The 26696-nt window shown below is 42.5% G+C and overlaps 1 protein-coding gene across 6 annotated transcripts in view; it reads left to right on the top strand.

Annotated features, from left to right (window-relative positions):
- Positions 1-26696, top strand: part of TNPO1 (transportin 1) — a 166724-nt gene that overhangs the window by 62791 nt on the left and 77237 nt on the right. For all 6 annotated transcript variants that reach the window (XM_073344303.1, XM_073344299.1, XM_073344302.1 and 3 more), the window contains 5 exons: positions 4732-4881; positions 15810-15916; positions 17555-17688; positions 20475-20556; positions 23178-23300. In XM_073344303.1, the coding sequence (XP_073200404.1) occupies positions 4732-4881; positions 15810-15916; positions 17555-17688; positions 20475-20556; positions 23178-23300 (596 nt within the window). The remainder of the gene's footprint in view (positions 1-4731; positions 4882-15809; positions 15917-17554; positions 17689-20474; positions 20557-23177; positions 23301-26696) is intronic.

The raw sequence follows: 26696 nt of genomic DNA, 5'->3' as shown, positions 1-26696 counted from the left end.
AATCTAATTGCTATCATGTGTATTGAGTGATTGGTTGAATGTTTCTATAGAAACATTCAGACAGGTTCTTGCCCCCAAGGCATTTGAAATCTAAGCTGTTTTTTTTATAATTTATTGGGACACTAAAGGCAAAGATAAGTAAACCCAGAAAATCCAAAACTAATACGAGCTTTGATTATTCTATATCTAGCCAAGTGGATTCATGGGGAAACAGACACCACTTCATAACTTTCTTTTTGTCAAGTGCTTTAATTAAAATGTTATGTAATATGAATCCTAGTGTAACAAAATAAATATTGGGACACAGCATGTTTTCCTCCATCTGGAAATAGTTTGGAATAGCTAGGTCTGAAGAATCTTGTATAATACTTCCTTAGTTTGTTCAGTAATATGACGTGTACTACTTTCTCTCAGGGATTTATTGCACTTGTCCCCACATCACTTCTAATCTTTCTTGCTTGACTTGCAAGATAAGGAGGAGAAACTGAATCCAGATGTTTTGCAGTACACACCCACCACCACAAAGATGCTTAATTTACAGTTTTCAGTAGACATGAGAGATTCTGTTTCTAAGGGTATGGCTACACTTGCAGTTGTAGAGCGCTTTGACTTAAACCAGCCTTCAAAGAGTGCAGTCGGGAAAGTGCTGCCGTCTGTTCACACTGACAGCTGCAAGTGCACTGGCGTGGCCAGATTTGCGGCACTTGCCGCGGCATTGGGAGCTGTGCACTGTGAGATAGCTGCCTATAAAGTACCTCTTCCCATTCTCGTGCTGTGGCTTAAGGGGGGGAGGGCATTCTGGGTGCTGTCCCAACATCCTTGCAATCCCTGTGCTTCCATCCACATTTGGTGCCATCTTTCAACCTATTTTGTGCTGCACGCTCTGTCTTCCCTTTCGGTATGTGGGAATGGAGCCCAAACTGCTGAGGAATATGCTGACGAGTCTCAACAGCATGTCACGTTTGGCAGTTGAGTTACCCCTTAAGATCCAAAGTGACAGTGAGGACTCTGAGAATATCGACTCGAGTAACGCATGCAACATTAGATTGCTTGTGGCTTTCACTGACATGGTCACCACCGTGGAATGCCGCTTTTGGGCTCGGGAAACAAACACTGAGTGGTGGGATCACATCGTCATGTAAGTCTGGGATGACAAGCAGTGGCTGCAGAACTTTCGGATGAGAGAAGCCACTCTCATGGGACTGCGTGATGAGCTCGCCCCCACCTTGCGGTGCAAGAACACGAGATTGAGAGCTGTCCTGATGGTGGAGAAGCGGGTGGCTATTGCAGTCTGGAAGCTGGCAACTCCAGACAGCTACCGATCAGTCGCTAACCAGTTTGGAGTGGGAAAGTTGACCGTTGGAATCGTGTTGATGCAAGTTTGCAGGGCCATTAATCGCATCCTGCTCAGAAGAACCATGACTCTGGGTAATGTGCAGGATATTGTGTATGGCTTTGCACAAATGGGTTTCCCTAACTGAGGAGGGGCGATAGATGGGACGCATATTCCAAATCTGGCACCAGCCCACCTAGCCTCAGAGTACGTTAATTGGAAGGGCTGTTTCTCTTCTATGGTTCTCCAGGCGCTTGTGGATCACCGTGGGCAATTCATTGACATTAATGCGGGCTGGCCTGGAAAGGTGCATGACGCACACATCTTTCTAAATACTGGCCTGTTCAGGAAGCTGCAAGCTGGGACTTCTTTCCCAGACCAGAACATCATCGTAGGGGAAGTCGAAATGCCCATTGTGATCCTTGGAGACCCCGCTTACCCTTTAATGCCATGGCTCATGAAACCCTACACAGGGAGCCTTGACAGCAGCAAGGAGTGATTCAACAACCAGCTGAGCTGGTGAAGAATGACTGTGGAGTGTGCTTTTGGCCATTTAAAGGGCTGCTGGCGCTCTCTATGTGGGAAGCTGGACCTGGCCGATGACCGATCCCCCACGGTTATATCCGTGTGCTGTACCCTCCATAACATTTGTGAAGGGAAGGGTGAAAGCTTCACTTGGGCATGGACCTCAGATGTTCAACACCTGGAGGCTGAATTTGAACATCCAGAGAGCAGAGCTATTAGAGGGGCCCAGCGCGGGGGCTGCAAGGATTAGGGATGCCTTGAGGCTGAAAGCCACCAGTAATGTCTGGTGCCCTGCACGAGAGTGAAGTGCAGTGGTTCCAATGTTAGTAGGAATCTGTGTTTGCTACGCTGACTTGCAGTGCCTGTTTCTTTCCTGGGCTAACATATCTTTTACTTTATGCAATAATAAAGAATGTTTTCAAAGCCAAAAAATCCCTTTATTGAAAAGAAACACAACTGCTTGGGAAACAGAAAAGGCAAGGGGGTGGAGTGGGGAACGGTAGAATCGTAGTTTTGCGTATGTCCTGTTATCATATTCAGCCTTCCTGTCTGGAGTGCTGTGCAATGAGTGCTGCACTTCAGGATGGCTATACTGCATGGTGATGGGGGTGGGTGAGTGCAGCGGGCGAGGGTTGTAGTTTTCAGGGCTGGGTGGTGAAGCTACAGGTGTTGGAGGCAACTAGTGGCGGTAAGAACCCAGATGTTGGGGAAAGTGGGTTGGAGGTGACATGGGGGCACAAGGGGAAGAGTTTTGGGAGAAGGGCGGTGTGGGGGAGGCGCGTGGGCCCGGTAGTGCTCCACCTGCATGGCTACGAACGCCTGGATCGTGTCCGCTTGATGCTCCATGATGCTTATCAGCCGATCCGTACTTTATTGCTGGAGCTCCGCGCTTTTGTGGTGGCATTCTGCTGGCGGATCCTCCTTTCATTCTCCTGCCACTCTTGCACTTTTAGATTCTCGTTAAGTGACTGCTGCATTACTTCATACAGCATGTCTTCTTTGCTTCTGCGTGGCCTCTTCCTGAGTCTTTGCAGTCTCTTGGCCGGTGATAACACTGATGGCTGAGATCTCAAGGTTGCATCTGTAAAGGGAAAATGCAATACTTAACAGCGGCAGTACTGTTCACGCCAGACTGAGCAATGATTTCCCCCGTACTTAAGGAGAGCAAGCACAGTCTACACAATAGCATAATTTGCCCATCCCAAAGCAAGTGCACATACCCCACAGGAGCCCCAAAATAGTGAGTAAGCACAGGGTCCGGGGGAAATGATTTGTTTCATGGCTGTACTGTCCTCTGGGTTTCTGTGCCTTGGGGAGAGCCAACAGCTGCGGGGGGGCCCCTGTACTGAACACTGTCCCCACGGTTTCCACAGGAGTTCGTCCTGGAAGATATCTCGCTGCTGAGGGTGACCTGGGAACCAAGGAAGGGTCTTCTGCTACAATGTGGCTTCCGCCCTGGCCCATATACAGCTTGCCTGTGTGCAGCAATGGTCCTCCCCCCGCCCCTCACGGCACAGTGGCACAGACATATTAGCCTTACTGGGGCAAGGGCTACAGTGGCTCTCCCAAGAAACCTGCGCAAGCGCATTGCCCAAGTTCTGGATGAGACCTTTGAAGAGATCACTGAGGCTGATTACTGTGATTGTGAGAGAGCACATCAATGCCCTATTCTGCATCTAGGCATGCATGCAGCCCTAACCCTGCTCATCCCAAGAGCCCGCACCGAATAACTTCCTTCCCAAAATAAAAGCCGCTTACCGGGAACTTCCTCTGGTGTTTGTCCTTCCACAAGCACTGGCCTCCATGACTGGCTACCTTCCTTCTGGCTTGTGAAGAGCTCCTGGCTGCATGCATCTAGGGATTCCGGGGTGTCTTCCTCCGCCTCACCACCCTCGCTCCTGCTTTGCTGCTGCTCCTCCTGCCTTGTTGAACTGGGCTCTGAAGTGTCCATGGTGGTACTCGGAGTGGAGGTGGGGTCACCATGAAGTGTCACATCCAGCTCTTTGTAGAAACGGCAGGTCGCAGGGGCAGCACCGGAGCAGCTGTTTGCCTTGCGGGTTTTGCGGTAGGCATTCCGCAGCTCCTTCACTTTAACCCTGCACTGCAGTGCATCCCGGTCCTGGCCCTTTTCCATCATGTCCCTTGATATCTGCCAGAAGGTATCGTAATGCCTACGGCTGGAGCCTAGCTGGGACTGGACAGCTTCCTCCCCCCAAACGCTGAGGTCCAGTACCTTGCCATTACTCCATATGGGGGATCACCTGATGCTTGGAGGCATGGTCACCTGGAAAGATTCACTGAGAGCACCCCACGCCCGGCTAAGCAAACAGGAAAGTGACTTTCAAAATTCCCAGAGAATTTAAAGGGCAGATCTGACGGTTGGTCACCTGAGGGCAGGGCAGTAGCCTTCAAGGTGATGACCAGAGTGTCTAGAATAGGCATTGTGGGACACTTCTGGAGGCTGATCAGAGCGCATTAACAGACCAGGGCTTTCACACTGGCTCCATGGCGCTCCAGCGGGGGCGTATCAAACGTTATTCCACTCGCCGAGGTGGAGTACCAGGAGCGCTGTACGTGCCTTGCCAGTGTGGACGCATCGCGAGTTAGAGCACACAGGGCTGCTTTAATGCACTCTTAACTCGCAAGTATAGCCATGCCCTAATTCTGCAACCATTGCTAGTAGTTAGCCTTAACTTCACCTGACGGATATTTTTTACCCTTGAAAGCAACTATTCTCTTAAAAGCAGAACAGGAGATACTGAAATTTAGTGGTACAAAACATTTTGTGTATGACTCTTTCTTTTGAAAGAGTACATGTGCTAGTGTCCTATACACCCAGTGAAATCTGAATGTAATTTTATTGTATTGTGCAGATGAACCCACACGATCCCTGAGTGGTCTCATATTGAAGAATAATGTGAAAGCCCATTTTCACAACTTTCCAAATGGAGTAACGGACTTCATCAAGAGTGAATGTCTAAACAACATTGGTGACTCCTCCCCATTAATTAGAGCAACTGTAGGTGAGTTTCCAGATACAAATTTTCTGTTGTTGGTATTGTTCTTCCAGCTTGCTTGTTGCATTTCTTATCTCTGATGTATAAATAGAGAGAATCTGAGTTACTTCTAATTCTGCAATTTACTGAAATTATCTGCATGACCAGTTAGAGCTAAATTAAAGTGGTGTAAAAGGCATGATACTGTCAAAACTAATGTGTTTTGAACGCAACATAAAGATGAGTCTGAAATGCAGCTTAATAGTTGCATCTGTGTAAAGTTTTCTTTATCAGACTCATGAGACGTACACTTCTGACTTGTTTCCTTCTTATTTAAAGCTGAATTGAGAATTCAAGCTCATAATTTTTGACATAAGTTTCATGGTTTAAGGCCAGAAGGGACCACTAAGTAGGTCTATTAGTATGACTTTCTGTATGCCACAGTACCATTAAATTTTCACACAGCTACCCTTATATTAAGCCAAAAGGCTTCAGTTAAGCTAAAGCATTTCAGTCCTCAAAAGACTAAACCACATGTAGCAGGCATAAAACAGGAGAGAGCAAGGTGCCACCAGTGCTCAAGGTCCCTGACGTGCGCTTGGTATAATTTTGACTAGGTGGGAGATGCCCAGATGATTCCAGTAGGTGCCCCAGGCTGCAGAAAAAGATTGAAAAATACTACTCCTACAATACATCTAGGCAGATGCACATTGAGGAAAAAAATAGTTCCTGATTCCCTGCCGGTGATTGGATAGAGCCTTGAAACACGAGGTTGCTGGTTGTACTGCTAACTAATTTCATAACTGTCCCTAAGCTTTGCATCTAAAATTGGAATGCGGTGAATGACCGTTTCAAAATCATATTTAACTTTCTGTTGACTACAGCAGTGAAACAACTTCTTATATTAACTGACATTTTGTAGTAGCATCTGTACTTTTTTTTTTTTTAAACTTCGAGTGAATTGTGTTGTGGTACAGACAATAGGGACAAATCAAGAGTAGGGCACCGTTTTACTGTGTTGTAGAGATTCACAGAAAGCGACCTTTCCTGTTCTGAAGCGCTTACAATGAAAAGGACAACAAAAGAAACTAAGAAGATATATATTTTTTTAGTTCTAGCCTTTTTTGTTGATCCCTTGTCTAACTTATTAAATGTTTTAAATTCTGCTGTTGTTTCTATTATATTCCAAACAGTAGAAAAGTCACTGTTTGACCAAATTTAGTCACAATCTCCTATCAGAGAAAGTTTCTGAAAATGGAATATCACTATTTGTGTCCTAGCTGGTGGGCTTTTTTTGGAGGGTGATATGGGAGTTCGTATCTATAATCTTGACTGATTACTAACTGAGGAGAGAGGTTTATTAGATACACAGCAAATTTCTCTTTGATCCCTCAAGTCCATTTCTGTATGGATCTTTTTTCCTATGTGGCTTTTTTGGGAGGTGGTGGGAGGGGAAGCATGTCTGTTGCTAACACTCCTTTCTTCTACCTTCCTCCATTTCTTTTAGAATTGCTTTGTGATTTTTTTTTTTATTTCCCTCCTACAGCCCGCGCGCGCCCCCCCCCCATTTCTGTTCTCCTGCTAAAAGGGTAGAGGCAAGTTTCTGCAACTTTTCTGCTCTCAGGGCTTTGAAATGCCTAAGATCTTCTCTGCTGGCTCTCATGTACCTCAAAGGATGTAATCAGTGGAGCTGGTTAAGGAGTGCATTTCAGCTCCTGTGTGGCCTGTTTGTAGCTCACACTGGAAAAGAGAACCCAGTTGCTCCTTTTTGAAGTGGATTTGCCTGTCTCCCAACGGAACTGTAGGGTGAGACAAGGCACTGTTTGTAGTACCTTGTCACTGATGTTGCTGCAGCATGAAACACTTTCTGTTGGGGGATCATGAGCACCTGGGTGGTAATCACTGGGTTAACTATGTAATTGGGAGGATAGAAATGGAAGGAACAGGAAGCAAGGGGAAGCTCAGAAAGAAAGCTAGGGGGGTGAGCCTGGACTGAGGAGCGAAGGCTGCGGGGAAGCCTTCCTTTTCTGTAAGCCTGCATTACACTGTGATTTTTGTAAATACACACCTTGGCGAAAGGGTCACAACTTGGTGTGTGTTTGTGACCATGACACCACATGAACTGGCCAGGCAATGAAGTACACTGGGTGGCGACCGAGGAACCCTATGACAAGGGGTTTGGAAGTGCTCCTGGGTTTATAATGCAGCTATTTTTGTGCATTGAAGGATTCTTGCAAGGATTCTTCGGCACATGATAATTCTGAAGATGAATATCAGCTGCCTAGTTTTGTCTAGGCTAGAATGACTGTCCTGAGTGCTGAAGCACCCACTTCAGTGCCACCATCCATCACAACCTCAACTGCAGGGTCCCCACAGATTCCTTCCAGTCACAGCCTGGCTCCTGGTAGGGGCATTTGACACTAGCCAAACCTAAGAAGCCCATTGCTAAGCCATCACAGTCTGCTAGGCTGCTATGTTGGCACTGAGCAACCAGGCACCTATAATTGCCTAGGCTCCCATTGAGCTTACTTAGGGAGTTAGCCTCTGCTCCTCTAGCATCAGCAACAGTCTCTGGATCCCCTTCCTTCAAAAAGAGAGAACATTGCACCATGCAACATTGTACCAGAGAGAGAGATGCTGCTGCTCCTCATTGGGTTCTCTGGTGCTGAGCTCTTCAGTACTAAGCAGACTGGAACAATGCCGTCTCCAACTCTTGGCACTGGAACTATTGGAGCCAAACCAGTTGATGCTAGTCTCCGAGAGGTGGTTCTACTTGAGAATCCCTAGGATCCCTTCTGTCTCTGTGCTTGGCACTGGGCCATCAGCTCATATATTGGCTCCTTAGCTTACATGCTGTTGCCTTGTCACCCAGCCTCATCTATGAGATTACATTGTTCCGAGACTGGCCCAGAAATTCCCTTGGTGTAATCTGGGGGGGGATTTGAGGGCCCCATGCCAGTGTTGACATTGGGTTTTGATTCACAATAGCCCCCCATGTGTCAGGGGGCCCTGGTGAGATGTAATGCAGCATCCTTTCGCGTTTGTTAATGTGGTCTCACTTTCAAGGGTCTATCCAGGCTTTTATTGACTGACTGGCCCCATACATCTAGCCCTGGAGCTGAAGGGATGCTTCGTCAGCACCAACACTGTTAACACAGCCTACAGCACTGACTGTCGTACCAGGTGACCTGATTTCTCAGCACTACCTTCCCCAACTCTCACATGTCACCACACCAGTGACTGATGTGGGGGTTGATGTCCATTTGGATGATGGGGATTCCCTAATTGGGGCCATCACTTGATGCTGCCACCTGTGACTATAAACAGCTTAACGAGCTTCACATTCCACATGCTCCCTTTTGCCAACAGATATTACAGTGGTGGCACCTCCTGATTCCCTCTGACATATTAAAAGTCCAGATAGGTTGTTTTTTGTTTTTTAAATCCTTTGCTAGTTATCCACTGACTCTTTCTGCCTCCTTGAAATGGGGTTCTTCAGCCCATCTGCTCTAGGCCTCCAGGACCATCACTGACCCCTGAGAGACTGCTGTTGCTTAAAAACACCCATCTCCCAGAACTACACGCAAAAGGCGTGAAGCTTTTGGTTTACAGTCGGGCTCTCTCAGGTGCATGGGTGAAGTAGTCAACACACAAACTTTTCACAATCTAACAGTTTTTGCTCTTTTATATCTAATCACATGAAGCATAAGATAGTATAGATCATACAAAACCATAAACATCTGAAACTGCAATGTGTCTCACATTCTAGCTAACTCGTTTCTTGTGAGTCATGGGCGTGCCATTAGTGTCCAGGTAGGCAGGGTTTCTCGTGCCTCTTGCAGGCTGTTGCATGGTGAGTAGTCTGTCCCTTATGTACTGGAGAAGGTCTCCAAGCAGACCTGCCTCTTCCCTTTTAAAACCTTCAGCCTCCTGTACCCAGGTGACACCCTTGTCAGTTTCCCCACATGAGCACAGACCCCCGTCTGGTAACGTTGTTGCCAGGGTGGCTTTACCACTAAAACAGTTTTTTTGAGCAGGGACCAATCCTTTGTCTGGACAGATTTCCAACAACTGAGAAATCAAGTTGGCTATGTTGTTCTTCTGCTACCAACCTGTGGAATTTTCAGCCTAACACTAAGGCAAACTGACCATAGAGGAGAAAAAAAGACTGCACAAAATGGAGTTTGAAGTCTGACATAATCTCAAACAATTAATAAATTGTATAAATATTACCAATTCATCACAAACCTGAGTCAGCCAGCCCACCAAGTTATGTTTGAGGCTGATAGGTCGCAGGACATCCTCAACTTTTTTCTCCTTGTATGACTGCTTATATATGAGGCCACTACATTACTGGGTGACTCAGCAGCACATCCCAAATGCAGCAAGTTGAGCAGGCTAACTGTTCTACACTAGCTTCTGCAACTACTAGTGGGAAATCACGAACATTTATATTAAAAGGAGTCAATTCACTTTGAGTGCCTTAAACTCCTCCTGCTCCTACAGATGCCTCCAATGTGGGCAGGGGAGGGCATTACCAAGAACTGCAAGTACATGGCAGTTGTAATACCAGAGAGGCAAAGCTCTACATGTGTGTTCTGGAACTCAGGGCAGTTAGCTGGAACCTGAACCTTTCTACCACCACATCAACACCAAGTGATCCGGGTCCTGATGGGCATCACCGTGATCATGTAGTACATAAACAAGAAGTGATCTACTTCCTACCATCTGTACAAAAGCAGGGAAACTCTGGTATTGGTGCACCAAACACAGAATCCTCCCCATAATTACATCTTGTAGAGACCAGTGTGCAATCAGACTTCCTCAGCAGGAGAAAGCAGGATCCAAATGAGTGGTCCATGCAACCTTCAGGAGACTGGAAACCTGAAAGTGGATCTCTTTGCTTCCAGAGGAAACATGAAGTGCCTTTTATGCTGCAGAAGAGCAGGCAGGGACAAAAAGTCATTGTCAGATCTATTTCTTCTGGACTGGAGTGAAGGCTTACTATGTATCTTTCCTCAGTCCCACTCATCCTTACAGTGCTATAGGAAATCAAGAGACTGCAGTAGCTATTCTGGTGTTCCCAGTGTGGCTGGTCCCAGAGCTGGTACGCTGAGCTCTTGCTGCTCTCCCTACAACCTTCTTTCCCATTTCCACAATCTCTACACCTTTTGTTTCTGTGGAATAGCTGGGTGCTTCAGCGCTACCTGGAGAAACTCCTGACTGTTAGCCTGGATAATCTCAGAGAATGCAAGAAATCTTCCTCCAGTTCAGAAAAGTTTTATTTTATCTCCAAAAATGGAAGAGATCCTCCATGTGGTCCAGCAACAAGAATCTGTTCCTACCTATAAGGGGGAATCCCTGCTATATTGGACAACTTGTGACCAGTCCTTGATGTATAACTAGTATTTCTGTAAAAGTACAACTCATGGCTATAAGCTGATTATGAGCATGTGCAGTGCAAAATGGATTTTTTCCTCATTCTACATTAGTCAGATTCTTAAAAGGACTTAGTAAATGCTTTTCCTAGGAAGGGAACCATTTCCCTTCTGGGATTTATATTTGGAGCTTGCCAAGCTAATGGGGCTTCCCTTTAAATCTTTCAAGGGTGCCTTCCTAAAACTCATGTCCCTTAAGACAACATTCTGGATAGCACTTGCATCAGCAAGAAGTGTTTCAATTCCAGGGTGTAATGATGCTCCTCTCTACATTGTAGTGTAAATAGGCAAATTGATGCTTAGACCTCATCTTGGGTTCTTTCCTGAAGCAGTATAAGACTTCACTATAGCCAGTGTATTCAACCCTGTTGTATACCAGGAGGTATATCTTCAGAATCTAGATCAGTGGTTCTCAACCTATTTACCATTGTGGGCCGCAAAGCAGCTCTGTTATGTGGGTCGAATCCACGCAATATATACACACACTACCTGTGTGGCCCTGAGGATGTCAATGGGCCGCAGCCATGTGCTGATTGGGCCACAAGTGACCTGCGGATTGAGAACCACTGAGCTAGATGTTTAAAAGGAGCCTGATGCCTTTACCTACGGAAGAACACAGCTCATTGTAAGTAACCTCTCTTCTTCATGCTAACGCATCCTGTGGGTACACAGCTCAATGCAGGAGAGTGGAAGCGTAACAGAATTTTTACGTTTGCCCAAGCAGCTGGCCTACCCTGAATTACTGCAGTTTTCCTCCGGTCTTAATTGACATGATATATGTGCACTTTTTGGAAGGTTAGGGGTGGGATTGGCCTACAGACATTTATGTGCTGAGTGTAATACTCTAAAGGCTATTTTTGCAACTTGTCTTACTGCCATTGGACTAGACTAGTTGCCATCTTCCAGTTTTGTTTTGTGCTAGAAGGTCATGTTAAATTATATTTTCTTATTTTTTTGTAATTTTTATATGTAAGCTTGGTGACGTGATAGCGCATATTCTGCACCAAATCAGTTTGTGTGAAACTTTGTATACCATCTTTGTTCCTTTGGGAGTTTAGAAGCCTTTGTTTACTTTGTCCCCATTGTTATCAAGATAATAAGTTGGGTTATGCTGAAAACTTACAAGAGCTGAATATCTTGAAAATGCTTTGTCACTGCTGTTAGGCAGAAATTCTTTAATTGTAAGAGCACTATATTTCCTTTTTGAGGAGAAAAGGGAGACAAGATGCTTCCTGTTTAACTGTGGCCTGAAACTCTTACAAGATTTAAAATGTATTTAAGTACTGAATCTGTTCCCCCACTTGTTTTAAAAAAAACTTACTTATTTTTAAAATAAACTCCTCCAAAAGTAACCCCTCATACCACAATCTTTCTTGGAGGCCATCTGCAAAGACTAACAAAATATTTGGAGGATGTCAGTGTTTCAACAGTTTACCCTTCTACCCCTCACTTCCAAAATAGAGAATAGCAGAATTTGTTTGCTTAGGGCTGCTTTAGTTTTAAATAAGCTGACACAATCCGCATACCTTCATGGATCTTTTGAATAGTTCCTTCCTAGAACTTTCAGCAAGAAAACTAGTAAGTCTAACATCTGGAATGTAGCTCATACTAATATCAAAGAACTGTGTTCCCCTACTGTTTCAAATGAATGTGTGTGGTTTGATTTATCTTAATCAGCAGAGCAATATATTGCTACAGATATTTTAAAAGTGGTATGTTTTCAACATTTTTCTCTGTTCTGAAAGAAAAATTGCTGCTACCGTCCTAAAAGCAATTGCTTGAAAATCTAACCCTGTCCTGGGAATTTGTGAAATTCTGTGATTTGGTTTTGTCTGTATGTATGCTATATAACTGATTTCTACATTTTTATTGCAGTTTTCTTTTAAAATATGGGGATTCTGACAATTAATGAGCAGTGTCACCAGCATGGTTTTCTAAGTGCAGACTGACCAAATTCCCTTTACTCATACCCCTTTGAAGTAGACCCATCTTAAAGGAAATTGCTAGAGTTTCTAGTCTAACAAAGACTTTTAAAACCTAGCTGGGTGAATGGAATATGCAATTATGAAAAGAGTAACTTAGCTTTTCCTTTCTATATTAAGATAATTCTTCAGCATAGCTACTTCTCATATTTATGAATGGAAGTGCTTTCTTTCATGCATATTCTTATTTGCCTCCAGCTATAATATTTAAGAAGGCTTGTATGAACAAGGCTTCCACAGAGAAGCTAGCTTATACTACTTGGTCAAGGCTGAGGTCAGAGCTCATGTATATGAACACTTTTTGCACCCTGCATAGTGCAATGTCTGGGCATCTTACTTGTTCAGCACCCTACCACCCTGGATGAAAGGGCATCCACCACTTCAATGTGTAGCCCCCACAACTATTTAGCTGCTTAAGATCTTTCAGCAGCCAGACTTCAAAGTTCCACCACAAGTAAATTGCTTGCTTTTTTATTCCTTACTTTATTGGTTTTCTGTGGATGAGACATCCTTTATAGGCACCTCCATGCCCTGGGAAGCTTTAAAGTGGGTGACTTCATCTATGACCACGCTTCAGTCACTAACTGTTGTGAAATCCAGTTTTCAGCTGTTCAGGCTCATCTTCTAATGCTGACAGTCTTGACTGTAGTAGGTTCTATGGCCAGGTTTCCTCTGCATTACATCATCTTCAGCTGTAGAGTGCAAACGGAGTTTTTCTGTAGCTATGAGTGCTCCTCTCTCAACCTTTTTCTTCCTTGGAAAAGGCTAAAGCGTACAACAGGCATGAGATTCTGGCCTAAGACACCCTTAATGATAACATGATTATCATGAGATGAGTTTGACCGATTCGCTCCTCAAATTAAAAACTTTTCTCTGTAACCAGGTACTCTGGCCCTTCAAAAACAGGCTTCCCACTTGGATTTTGTTGCTGCCTCAGTCCAGGACAGAAAGTATTCTGGGGGTTGTAGTTCTCTAACAGATTGCTTGGGCTCTATAGGCTAGAGGAAAGAATGCTGGGAAGGTGGTCTGGGCTATAGACGAGTTCCCTTTTCTTACAAGAAGGAGCAACTTGGTCTGCTGATGGTCTGGGCAAGACCTGTAGTACAGCTCTTAACAGAGAGGGAGCTGGGTAAAGAATTCAAGAGGGACTGTGACAGGACTGGGGAGATGGTTTGGGAAAAAGGAAGACCATAGAAAGGCATAGGAGATGGCTCTGAGAGAAGAGTGAAGTGGGAAAATTGCTTCATTGCTTAGGGTCTTGGAGTCTCCCCTATGCATCAGTAGTGCAGCTTAGAGGGATTGTTTAATGCTCTTGCATCAAGAGTAAAGGATAAGTTGTTGACTTTTCAAGGGTAGAAAAACTTTCCTGCACTGCTGACGAAAAGCTGTGGCTCAAAAAGCAGAATTAGACTAAGGCTTTTTGTTGGGCTCTGAACTTTTTAATCTTTTGATAGAGAGGAGTTTGTAGTTTGGCCATAAGACTACTTGCCCATGTTCAATTGAGGGAGTCTGTTGATAGCTGAGGAAAGTGAGGCACAGTTGCACCCCGATGGGTAGGCAACCTTCTTTTCTGTCTTTGTCTCGAGTCTTGTATTAGGTCAAAAGGATTCTAGCAGTGCTGTAACTTAAAGGAGTGGAAAAGAAACTCTTACCATTGCCTGCTACTTTCTGTTGTCCTTCTCAACTTCATAAATAGAAATCTAGAAAGCTAAAAGATCTCTGACACCTCAGTTTCTTCATCACCAGAATAAGTGGGATGGGAGCTATTATTTAAATCTTTAGAGAGTAAAATTCCATGAGAATCTCAAATGTTTGGGATGAAAATCTATGAGGGTGTCTAAACATTAATTTGCACAGTCACTCTGTTCATTATTCTTTGAGCCTACATACTAAGGGTTTGAAACAAATTTTAGCTATTTATTGCCTCAGATGCAGGGGTGGGGAGGGGGAAGGAACTGACCAAAAGGTTGGCAAAACCACTAAATCACTTTCCTAAAGACCAGTAGTGGAAGCATTGTAATCATCCACAAGCAACACTGAGACGCAATCCACTGTCACTGTGACTAATCTTTGTCAGTAGGTCAGAGGCCTTGAATAGGCTATTGTATGCACACCTTGCAGATACTTTAGCCAACCAGCTCGTGGCTACTTTTAAGATCTCTGGGCGGTAAACTTTTTTTTTAAAGAGCACTTGCATATGACAGTTGCTGAACTTGCAGAGTAAGAAATCCCTCTGCTCTATAAAGCAGAAATGAGAGAACTTTACTGTAGACAGACCTTGTAAAGATATTCATTCTTCAAGAGCCTAGAGGAATTTCAGGAGGGCATGAGACAGGTGCATAGCCAGTTTTTTCCAAAACTTTCACCACCTCAGACTACTATATGACTTCCTTCCCCAATCTGTTCAGCAAAACATACATGGAGGAGACCTCAACGTTTTGTTCACCTTATGCATCCACATCACATCAGGTGGGTGAATTTTAAAGTTCATTTGGAGACATCACTCTGAAATTTAAATCCCTACCCAGGAGATGAAGGAATCTAGTGCTCTACATTAAAAACCAACACAATGAAACAGTTGGTCATTCAGAAATTTGTGGAGTACCTTCTTCAAACTGGGATAGCAGAGCATGTCTCTTCCTGAGAACACTCATTTGATCTTCTACACAGTATGAAAATAGTCAGGGGAGAGACAGAGCAGTATTTGGTCTTAAAGCTCTTGTACAATGTTTGAGGATGTTCAAATTCATATTGAAGACCCCTGGAAATTGAGAACTGATTTAAAATTGAGAACTGTTGGGGATGCTAGTTTTGTTTGTCTCATTGCCTCTGTTCAAGAGTACATATGCTGACTGATGATAGCAATAGTCGAAATGCTAGTGTAGAAAAGATACTGCAGCCATCAGTGTTAGGTATTGTGTCATGTAGCTCTTCTGTGAGCAGTGTTGGATGGCATGATCCATAAAATGTTGGTCACCTTTCTCCCTGCTTATTCGTAGTGCTTACACTGTTGCTATAGTTAGTGGTGCTCAACCAGTGGTGGTAGTGGTGGGAAACTTATGTCAAGAAGCCTAGTATTGGCACTCCTATATTTGGGTTCTACTTTCTATTGTGTTTTTTTTTTTTTTTTCCATTTCTATGTTAGCAAACCAAATTTCTTAAACCAAGTTACAGCATGAGTAGTGCTCTGCTCTAGCATTTGGTTTGAAGGAGGTTTTGAGGGCTAGCAGGGTGAGGGGGAGTGACCCAGCTTTTTGTTGTTGTTCGACAGATCTGAACTACCTCCTTGGCAACAGGCAAGAACAATCAGCTGGATTCCCAGTCATTCCTAATAGGAGAGAGGTTATCTAGTAACTTTCTTTGTAATAAAATTGCCTTCCTCCACATTTGTCTGCTCTTAACAAAAAGCAAACTACTTAACTAAGTAGTTCTTTGGGCAATTGTACTGGGGAGGTGGGGGTGTTTCCAAAAAGTGGATCCTGCATTTCTTAAGAGAATCTCACTTTTTTCATTCTTTTTCTTCAACGCATCCAAGGCATTCTGATTACAACCATTGCCTCTAAGGGGGAATTGCAGAATTGGCCTGAACTCTTACCAAAGCTTTGCAGCCTCTTGGATTCTGAAGACTACAATACCTGTGAGGTGAGGAGTTTTGTTTCAAATACAAATGTAGAGGAAAAATGTCATATTTCATATGCTTGTGGTCTATCTTGAGCAGCGTTTCCCAAACAATGGGTCCCAATTCACCAGTGGATTGCAGGAATGGTCTAGGTTGGTTGCATGTGCCCCAGAAGCACTTCCTGTGGGGATCAGGATCCAAACAGTAGTAGCACAGAGGAAGCAGCTGGGCTGGTGGCCAGCCAGCAGGCTGTCCCTTGGGTTCTCACTTCCCCGGGGCAGGAGGCAGCTAGGTGGCTGCTGTGGTTGCAGCTCAGAGGTAGCTGACAGGGCCAGTGAATGAGCAGTCAGCAGCCTGGTGATGATCATGGCTGGGCTGCAGGAGGGGACAGGTCTTGGAGAGCAAGAGTAAAGGGGCGGGAGGGGTAAAGGGAAGTGGGAGGAGCTGAGTGAGAAGGGAGAGAGATGGGGAAACAGGGAGCTAGGGGGCTAAAAAAGGGAAGGTGTGTGTGGGGGGGATCAGGAGTAGTGAGTTACCTTAGTAAAATGTTTGGGAACCACTGCTCTAGAGCTCAGTAGTTCCAACTGCTTATTCATTCTAGCTTCTTATTGCCACATACCTATTTTTTAACTGAACAGTGGCTTACTCTTTTGCCTGACTGAAGTGGTATGGGTTCTGTTTCTTGCCTTCTGGAATTTATCCTAAAATTTACTTGGTCATAGATGTTACACTGGACTGGTGTGAGAATGAGATTACTTTTGAGACATAAGGTGATCAAAAATGGGTCCAGAAGAAGGCAAACGTTAACTTTGCTAGATTAAAGTCTTAAATTATCAGAACAGTTGATACCTCTGTTATGAAAATATAACCTACTACTGGATTCCCTTTGCTACATGATTTTAGTTACTCTATATTGGATCTAGAAAAGCTGTTTGAGATGTTGTTGTGGTTTTTAAAAAAAAGTCTCTGTAGAGATTTGAGAGCAATAAATAGTACCCAAGATCAAATCTGACAGGGATGGTCTAGGTAGGCTAACTCTCCTGGATAAACTCTTTTTCTTATTTTCTGAATACTTTATTTTGGATGGAGTGGGAGAAAACACTTCAAAAATAATGTTCAACTTGATTTTAAATGTGTATGATAAATCGTAAAACTCCAGCCACAAAATGATCAAGTACCGATAATTTAGGAAATTGTCACACTGGATTTAAAACTTTGAAATACAGGGGAAAATGCTCTGCATTAGTATAAATGGAGGAAAGTTTTTTGTCCGTATCTTAAGATCTGATTTGTACTCTTAATTATCAAATATGTTTAGTAAATATGGCAGGGAAAACATGCAGTATGAATAGACTAGCACTGAATGACCAAACAAAATCTGTCTACTACTACTCAAGTTGGGATCTTGCAGATCAGATCAAAATGTAAAATTACTTGTCTGTCTCTTTTCGTCATGAAATTGAGTTGAAACTAACTAACGTGTGTTAGATCATAACTGCATCTGTTTGCTAAGTGTGTTACAAATAGCTAGCCATGCTCATTACTAAATAGAGATGTGTAGCTACTCATTGGATTTTCTTTTCTTTTTTGGACTGGGGGGGAGTAAACTTTCTTAGGGAGCTAATTTTTTTCTGAAGAAAGCAAACTTATGTATTTTACAGGGTGCATTTGGAGCTCTTCAGAAGATATGTGAAGATTCTGCTGAAATCTTAGATAGTGATGTATTAGATCGACCCCTCAATATCATGATTCCTAAATTTTTACAGTTCTTCAAACACAGCAGTCCAAAAATAAGGTAGGTATACATGCAGCACTGAAGTCTCAGATGAAAATTGATTTAGATCATCAATGAGCTATCTTGTGGTATTGTTTAAAATGTCTGAAAAGTGATCCTGCATGTGTAATGGTGCAGGGAAAAAAGAAGCCTTGAGAGTTCATGTTAGTGTCAGTGACTTGCATGTCACTTTTTGCTCAGTTAAAAAGTAAAAAGGTGATGTCTGTCTTCAGCCTTACTACCAGCCTAGGGTCTTGAAAGTCAACTGTGTTCTCCTGGCTTCACCAGCAGTAAGATTCAGCAGCTGGAACTTAGTTAATAAATCTCTTGCTCGTGAAAGCATGAGCCAGAATAGAATCCAGTTCACTCTTTCATAGCTGTATTGGCTGCGGTGTGAACATGAAAAAAAAAAAAAAAGCAGTAACATACATTTTGTCCGTAAAGCAAGTGTGTGTAACACGTTCCTCATCAAATTGCTTTTCTGACTGTACCAGTGTTTTAGTGTTTCTAACCTTTCATGAGATCAAATTAAAAACATATTCGTTTTTTCAGATGAGGTGACTACAATACTAATATAAAATAGAAATATCCAGTGGGCTGGAAAAAAAAAAAATCTATAAAGTGGATAACTATAAAAGAACTGTGGAGTGGTGATGGGCATGAAATTAAACATGATTTTACAGGGTAATAAAACCAAAAGTGGTTTTGAGTTACACGTACAGAGTCATTATAGTATGTGAGAAGAAATAACTAGCTGTTACTGCGATATTTATGTAGTTCATCTCTGGGCACCATGTAAGTTAGAAGTTATTGCTCACATGGCAAAAATTCAGATGAACAGAAGATTATTTCATACTGCAAACACTAGTGGGATGGGGTTGAAGAGACTGTAGGGAGAGATATCACAGTAGAAATTAAGATGGAAAAATTTCATCATAGTGAAATGTTAGGCTGTGGAATAGGTTCCCAAGGATGTGGGTTTTTGCCACTGAGTCTTTTAAAGCTAGACTAGATACATTAGATTTTTCTGATACAGTAAGGAACAATCCTGAGCTTCATCTGATCTAATCTAATACATATGGGGGAAAATATTTTCCTCTAAATAAAACAAATTCTCCTTACTGTGTGTCAATGCTGTTTCTCTTCTTCCTCTGCCTACTGTTTAAAAAGGCGCGCATGCACACACGTTTTGAGTTCCCTTTATGGAAGGAACCTACTGAACAACGACACTGGGTAATTCTTTCAGTAATGTCATCAAAGATTTATTCTAAACACTTGAAGGAAATATATTTTTCTTAGAGGGGAGCTGTAAAACTCCTACATGTCTGTTCCCCAAAATGGCCTAAACAACAGGATGTGAATTTAAAATTGAGAGGGGAGAAGTCTAAAGACAAAAACCTCAAACTGTTTTCACGGCAAACGTGGAATGCAGTTGTTTTTATACTGCGGTTTTTTGATGCAAATGGTGTCAACAGATATATAGTAGAAAAAAATACTTCCTAGTTCTATAGAACATTATAGAAGGTAGGGATGGAACAGATGTGTTAAATCTAGTCGTCTTTTGTTAATGTATGATTGTGTTCTACAAAACATTTTTTATTAGTGTTTTGTCCAGTCTGTTTCTATTGATCTTTCTTTTTGTTCCTTGCCCATATTTCTAATCTGTCTAGATTCATTCGTGTGATCTAGAATGTATTTTATTTAGGATCTGTTAGTTTTTTAAAAAAGCCCTCCATCTTGTTAATATTTTAGTTTTTAAAATTTTAATTTAAATTAATTCAGGTTTTTGAGTCTCAGATTTCGAGAAGTTGGGCCTGTCGTGTATATACACTAGTTCCTCTGAAAATAAACAATATTGCAAAAATAATAATCTTTTTGACAATGAGGAGGCAGATACATTATAAACATCACCACACAGATTGCATGGGACTTCTAGTTTCAGATGAGAGAGAGTCACCATTCATAAGCATAAGCTCCTTTTAACAGAAATTACACAGTAGTGTTTCCAGAGCTGCCAGATTCCATAATTCTAGCAAATCTCATGATGTTTTTCCCTATCTTTAATCATGCATTTTTTTTAATAGTCTGTCATAAAGTCTTGATATAGTGTAAGGAACTCTACAAAATGAATCCAGTTTCTTCAAAATCTTAAGGACAAATCCAGGCATAGGTGTGTGGACTTGAAAGGGCCCAATAGTAGCAGATTGATTAGGGGATTCTGTGCTGCCTTAGAGCAGAGGACCCAAGTTCCAAGGTGACTTTTCATTCTTTGTTCCAGTGCATAAAGTTAACAATCTGGGAGGTTGGTCAGTGAATCTGCTCTGTGCATCAGCTGGCCCCAAATCCTGTGCTGGTGAGAAGTGGCCCACATATGTTCTGCCTCCTTTGCTTGCCCCTCTAACTTCTAGAAGTGGCCTGTTTGCCTGCTGGCTCTTACAGAAGAGGATTTAATTTCTCAGCCTTGTACCTTTTGACTGAGTGCACATACTTTGGATTGTTTAGATTTTTTTTTTTTAAAAGCAGGGTTTAGTCCATTGGTGTTGCATTGTATTTTGTATTCCTGAGATTTTCCTGTGGAAAAGAAAATAATATTTTAATATTACAAATGAATCAGTGTAGTTAAATACTCTCTTGATCTGCATATTTGGATTCCTCTTATTTGATTCTGAAAATTACCGTTAGACGTTGTAGTGTATGTCTTTGCTTTGTTTTCCTCTCCCCAATTTTTTATGTTTGTATACAGTTTAGAAAAAGTTTCTAATGAAATTTTCCATCTGTTTTTAAATAAATGCTTGTTCTACTTCTAGGTCCCATGCTGTTGCATGCGTCAATCAGTTTATCATCAGTAGAACTCAAGCTCTTATGTTGCACATTGATTCTTTTATTGAGGTAGGTGAGTGCCCCCCCCCCCCCAAATTTTGTATTTTTAGTGCTAGAATGTTGCTAATACTGTTTAATGTTAAACAAAGAATCTGCTTTTTCTGTAAAAGGAGTTGCATGCAGTAATGATACAGAATGTTTATAGTTCATGTATCCAGGACTTGGCCCTAGACTTAATTACATTGTTTTAAATTTGTATGTTTTTCTTTGCTGGCTGAGAAGTGGTAAAACTATTAAGATGGTTAAACTATTAACTATCCCTTCCTCCCCACCCCCTTGCATATGTTTGCTTTAAGTATTCAAAACATAGTGGAGTAACACGCTGCAGTAGAACAGCTATTTTCAACCAGTGATGCATGAGAGGGGGTGCCTACTGAGTAGAACCGGTGTATCAAACCTGGCAGTTGCCTAGAAACCTGCAGAGGCTGGGAAAGAGCAGACAATTCCATCCCGCTTCTGCTTCTGTGGTGCCTGCCTCTGACCCCACATCAGACTACCCAATCGTAAAGTAGCTCCTCTGCATCCTTCGTCCATGCAGTCCTCAAATCTAGAGTGGGGAAAGTGGCTTTGAGAGACTGTAGAACCAGCTTTGCAGCCCTAAGCAGTGCTCCCCAGCTTCCACAGCTGAGTGCTTTGTGAGTAGGTAGAAAAAGGGAGACTCTGTCTCCCCACCCAGTAGCTCCTTCAGTCTAGGAGCACCAGCCTTCATGCTTTCCACCTTTACCTCTTTAAATCCACAGTATGGTGCCAGAGTTGTCCTGTGATCCAAAATCCTTAACTATTTGTGATTTCAAAGAATTCTGGAGTATGTATGGTGGATTTCTGAATAATTTTTCAGTCATTTTTATAGATCTCTGACCAAGAAAACTATTACAGTGGTTCTTAGTGGAGACTGATGAATATTTCTGTGAGGGGAGAACAAGTACAGTCTTCAGCTTTATGTTCAATTAGATTGCATTATGGGCAAGATTTTCAAGTTTTATGTGCAAAATCAGAAACAAGTGTGTTTAATTTATAAACAGAAATAGATGCATATGCCCTAATTATCCATTTGTAAATACATATACCATACACAAGTACAGTAATTACATGAGCAAATTATTAATGTGATCATGCATGCCCTCCTGTTATCTCTTCATTTCTGCTCCACTTTTGGCCTATATATTTATACATACAGGGCAGTTGTCAGTAGTTAACTGGGGAAGGGGACTGGGGGGACAATCCTCCTTGCAATATAACACATTACAGTGAGGGTCTCAATTAACTCCTGCTGGAATAGGGTTTGCAAACTACATCCCGTGTGTCTGCTAGATATGAATATTGACCAAGGGTTACAGCTACCCTTAGATTTTGTATTCATGCACTGTTATGCTGGGGGAGGATAGCCTTAATCTGCATTTCAACTTCTGTGGCCCTCCTAGAAACAGGATATATTGAGTCAACACAGCCTTTTAGTGGTCTGGCCATGTCTCCATAGGGTCAGCACTGCCTGTTTGTGGGCCAATTCAGAGTACCTTTTGCTCTAACCTTCCTTTCAAGTGAACTTTGCCTCGGACATCCTTGTGGCTTGGCTTACATTGGAAGGAGTTGATGTAAATCTGAGATGAGGAAAGTTCTAAATGTGAATAACTGGAATTTTGAAAATACATGCTGTAGCGTCACTCAAACAAGAAAAATATGTATCCTTTGTGAGCCACTGGATTGCTCTCTGAGAAAATGTTTGAGTATGTGATGGTAGAGGGCTCTTTCATTACCAGTACAAAACCAGTTTCTTCTGTCTTGAGTGCCGTGGTCCTCATTGCTTAGAAGCGAGTTTATTTAACTTAGATTTATGTTGGGTTTGGTATAGAAGACTTTGGGGGCTAGATCAAGGAAATCTAGGGCCTTAGGCACACCATGATTTGGAGGGGCCCCTATGACCTCCCTCATGAGTGTTTTTTTTTTTTTTTGGTGTGGCCAATCCTCATGGCTGCCTCCAGTATGAGAGCAGGGGGACCTAGTCCCTTCCAGAGATGGGCCTCTCTCCTCGCTCCCTGGAGATACTGGGTTGGCAGCAGCAGGCGCCCCATCCCATGTTCATTAATATTATTATTGCTGAGGCATCTCTTTGGGTGGATCAGGCCTGGTACTGTTTTCTCTACTTGGAACAGAATCCTCTCAGCAGAGCCTGCTGTAGTAGTGGGTCTTGCTGTTAATGCTTCGTTGATAGCCATGGATTAAATCTCACCCTTTGGTGCTATTATCTGTCTGTCTGCAGGCTTGGAGAAATGTTAGTGCATCCATTATATTAGGGTCATGTGTTCAAGCCTTTCTTTGTAGCTGTTAGACTGAAGGCAAGTTTCTAGCCCTAAACTTCCATTTAAAGAAAAAGTATATAACTCCAGGAGGCAATAGCATATAGTGCCTATGCTTTAATCCAGCCCAGGTCATATCCATATAAAGTGCTAGAGAATCTGTGCAGTATCATGTACGTTCAGGTGAATATAAAGGAGCATTAATTCCAATCCTGAATGGTATTGAGTGTCAAACGCACAGAAGTGTGCACTTGCATGATAGCTTGCTTGATGATAGCAAGTACTATTCTGTATAAAATAAAGGGATTAGAAAAGTCTCTTAATTTTTCTCTACAGAATCTCTTTGCATTGGCTGGAGATGAGGAGCCTGAAGTACGCAAAAATGTGTGTCGGGCTTTGGTGATGCTGCTGGAAGTTCGAATGGATCGCCTGCTTCCTCATATGATTAGTATAGTTGAGGTAAATTTTTTGTTTCCTAAATTGCATGCACAAAAATGCTTTAAAGTAATAGTTATAACAAATAGTGTGTTTTGTCAGCTGTGTGTAATGCAACTTTTGCATATCTATATCTTCATCCTTCTTGAAGGATAGGCTATTTTTGGCAACTGTGAAATTATCTTCTGGTTGTCTGGCTGATTTGTATATGTGACACTTGGTCCAAATGATATAGTTTACTGACCTTAACTTAATTGAGGGGAAAATTCATTCCAAACTGAATTAAATAAGCCGAGAGAGTGAGTGTGTGTGTTGCGGGAGCATCTAAATGAATGGCGTGCTGGTGGAATATTTCACGTAGATAACTCTGGAAAAATGGAAGTCCTCTATAGCTTAACAATATCTGAGCATTTTGGGGAAAAAAAAAAAAAGCATTTTGTCTGGGGAGGAGACTCTGGCAGAGCCAGGTCCATTGTTGACATTGAGAGATTTCCTGCCACCAGTACAGTCTCAGGTACAGTAGACACTTGTTTGCAGCAACGCTTAGTAAGAGAAACTGCCGCTTATGAGCAACATTTTTCCCTAGGAACACTTTCCCTACCATGAATTTTCTACTTGCTAACAGCAACATAGCAGCTGCATAAGAGCAACTTTTGTGACGTTGTGACGTCACATCCTCCTCTTATTAGCATCATTTTTTGGTGGCATAAACAGACTAAATGCCAAGAAGTCTCTCACCGAAAGAAAAAGTACACATTATCCCAGACTCTCAAACTTCAGGGACTACTCAAAACCAAGTCCCAGTCAAGTGGGAGTTGCACAGATCAGTTGTTTGCAGAATGTGGAAGCAGAAGGATAAGCTTTTGGCTAAGTACAGAGACGGACAGTCAAATAGCTGCTGTAAGCACGGGTCTGAAGGAAAAGCCCCTGATGTTGAGCAGGCTCAAGAAGAAGAGGGTGCAGGGAGTACTGCTTTCTGGACCCGCAATCAAGGAAAAAACCCTTCAGCTTGCTGCTTCACTTGAATTGAATGATTTTAAAGCAAGTGACGATTGGCTTACCAGATGGAAGAAACTCTTCAATGTCTCTTACAAAAAAGTGCCTGGCAAAAAATGGTCGGCAGACAAACCAGCAGCTGAGCACTGGCAGTGTGAAAAAGTCCTCACATTCTTGAAAAGTTTTCCCTGGCCGATATCTACAGTGCTGACGAAACAGGACTTTACCTGAAAGGGCTCTGTGACAGAGGACAAGTAGGAAAAAATTGGAAAGCTAGAAGGAGAGAGCTTCAAAGGACAGTATAACTGCTTATCTGTGCCAACATAGGTGCTAGTGACAAATGCCTGCTGTTCATAATCAGGCAGTCAAAACAAACCACATGCTTTCTGAAGGATTTCAGTAAACTACCGCTCAATTATGTCAGTTCAGCAAATGCCTGGATGACAGGTGAGATTTTCATCAACTGGCTAAAAAAGGTGAGATTGTCCTCCTCACTTGCAGAGCTGTAAGATATGCCTCTTACTGGTACTTGCTTCACACACCTCCACTGGTTCTCTCAAACATTCAGCTCAAATTCTTACCCCAACACTACATCTTTGATTTAAACATATATAGCTCAAGTGTGATTAAGAACATGAAGGGACAATACCAATCAAAAATTGAAAACCAGATTATTGTTGCTCTTGATGCAGACCCCAGGGCAGATATTCAGACAATCCTGAAAAGTGTAAATTTACAGGTTGTGTTGCTGAGGCATGGCTAGATGTAAAGCTGACAAATTTACAACTGTTTCAGGACAGGCAAATTTGTTGTGCCAGTGGAAGGTGTGCACAATGAGGATATTGAAGAGTTTGACAGCCTCCTGAATGATATTCCATTTCCAGTCAACATGGAAAAAAGAGGACTTAATAGCTGCTGTGACTGTGAAATGAGGATTTGCTCATGTTTGGTGACCTAACGAATGAGGAATTACTGAATGCAGCAGATGCTGCAAGGCCAGAGAAACGAGCTTGTGTTGATGAAACATATCATCAAGAGAGTGAGGATGATTTTGATGAAGTTCCACCTCCGACAAACTCCGAGCTGTTGAAGGCTTTGAACCCACTTCAGCACTTTTCATAGAGAGATCTGTAGACCCTTCCTGGGATATTGAGTCCCATCTTCAAACAAAATTGTGACTGACTGAGAAAGCAGAGCAAATTAACAGATTTCTTTCACACAAAATGAGTTTTATCCATTCTTAATTTAGAAGTTGATATTCTATAAATAGAATACACTTTTTGATGTGGAAATATAATACTGTAATACTCTAATTTAGGTTATTTATTTGCTTAGCAGACGCCCTTATCCAGGGTGACTTACAGTGCGTATGAAGTATTAAAGTGCGAGTTCAAAAAAGGTTTACAAATAGGAGCAAGAGGTCGTGTTGTCATGGTTGATGTTTGTTCTTAAACATAAAGATAAAACTTGATATTTTTATAACGTTAACTCAATTAATACTGCTTTCTTGATGCAATATGGTGGTAGGCTACACTTGCAAAATAGAGCACATGTTTAAAATGTACACTATACTAATGTAATACTATAGCAATAATAAACATACATCACCTTGTTACAATTATAGATAGCATGTATGTAGCTGTTTTATGCAACTATCAGAAAAAGCAGGCTGCCTTTGGTTTGATGAATACCCCCTATAATAACAGCCGCTTAGGAGCAACATAACGGAAGAGCACCGATACGTTGCTACTAATGAGCATCTGCTGTACTGAAAATGCCATGTATGTCGTTGATGCCCCCAAGAGGAAGTCTACACACTGTCACCATGGTGTACTTTCTCCCTATTATCAAGCAGAGATGCTTATTTGAGGTCTGATCAGTGCCCCTGAGGCCCCTGTGGGGTTCTCCTACATACTCACATCGACTCATCAAGACTGGTATTGGTCCATTCAACAACCTGAGTCATCTGTACTATACAGTGTGCTGCCAGGGCCCTCTTAGGGATATTAGGGTCTGCCTTCATAAACATCGAGAAGCAGGTGGTCTTCAAGGAAGAGAGAGGGCTTCCTCTCCAGTGGCATTCCTGGCCAGACAGGCAACACCAGACTATCAAGTAGATGATTCAGGGGCTGAGCAACATCAATATCCTATCTTGCAGCGTAACAATCTTTCGTAGTCATTGCTTCGTGAAGCTATATCCTTTGCATAGGTACTGGCAGCAGACAATATTAAGTGTTCCAGGAGCTCCTTACGTGGGTTGTCGAGACTCTGGAAATCAAGCATTGTCATCTCAGAAATACCATAAACTGTTCAACATCTTGTCAGCTTCTAATCCAGCCAGGATCGTCCTCCCCATTAACAAGGGACTGCTAGACCCAGCTAAAGCCCTGTAGCAGATGCAAATCACTATTAACACCAATTGTG

Source organism: Lepidochelys kempii, chromosome 5 (genome assembly GCF_965140265.1).
Source record: "Lepidochelys kempii isolate rLepKem1 chromosome 5, rLepKem1.hap2, whole genome shotgun sequence".
In the NCBI taxonomy this organism is placed as follows: Eukaryota; Metazoa; Chordata; order Testudines; family Cheloniidae; genus Lepidochelys; species Lepidochelys kempii.
This window is presented reverse-complemented; position numbering and strand designations above follow the sequence as displayed.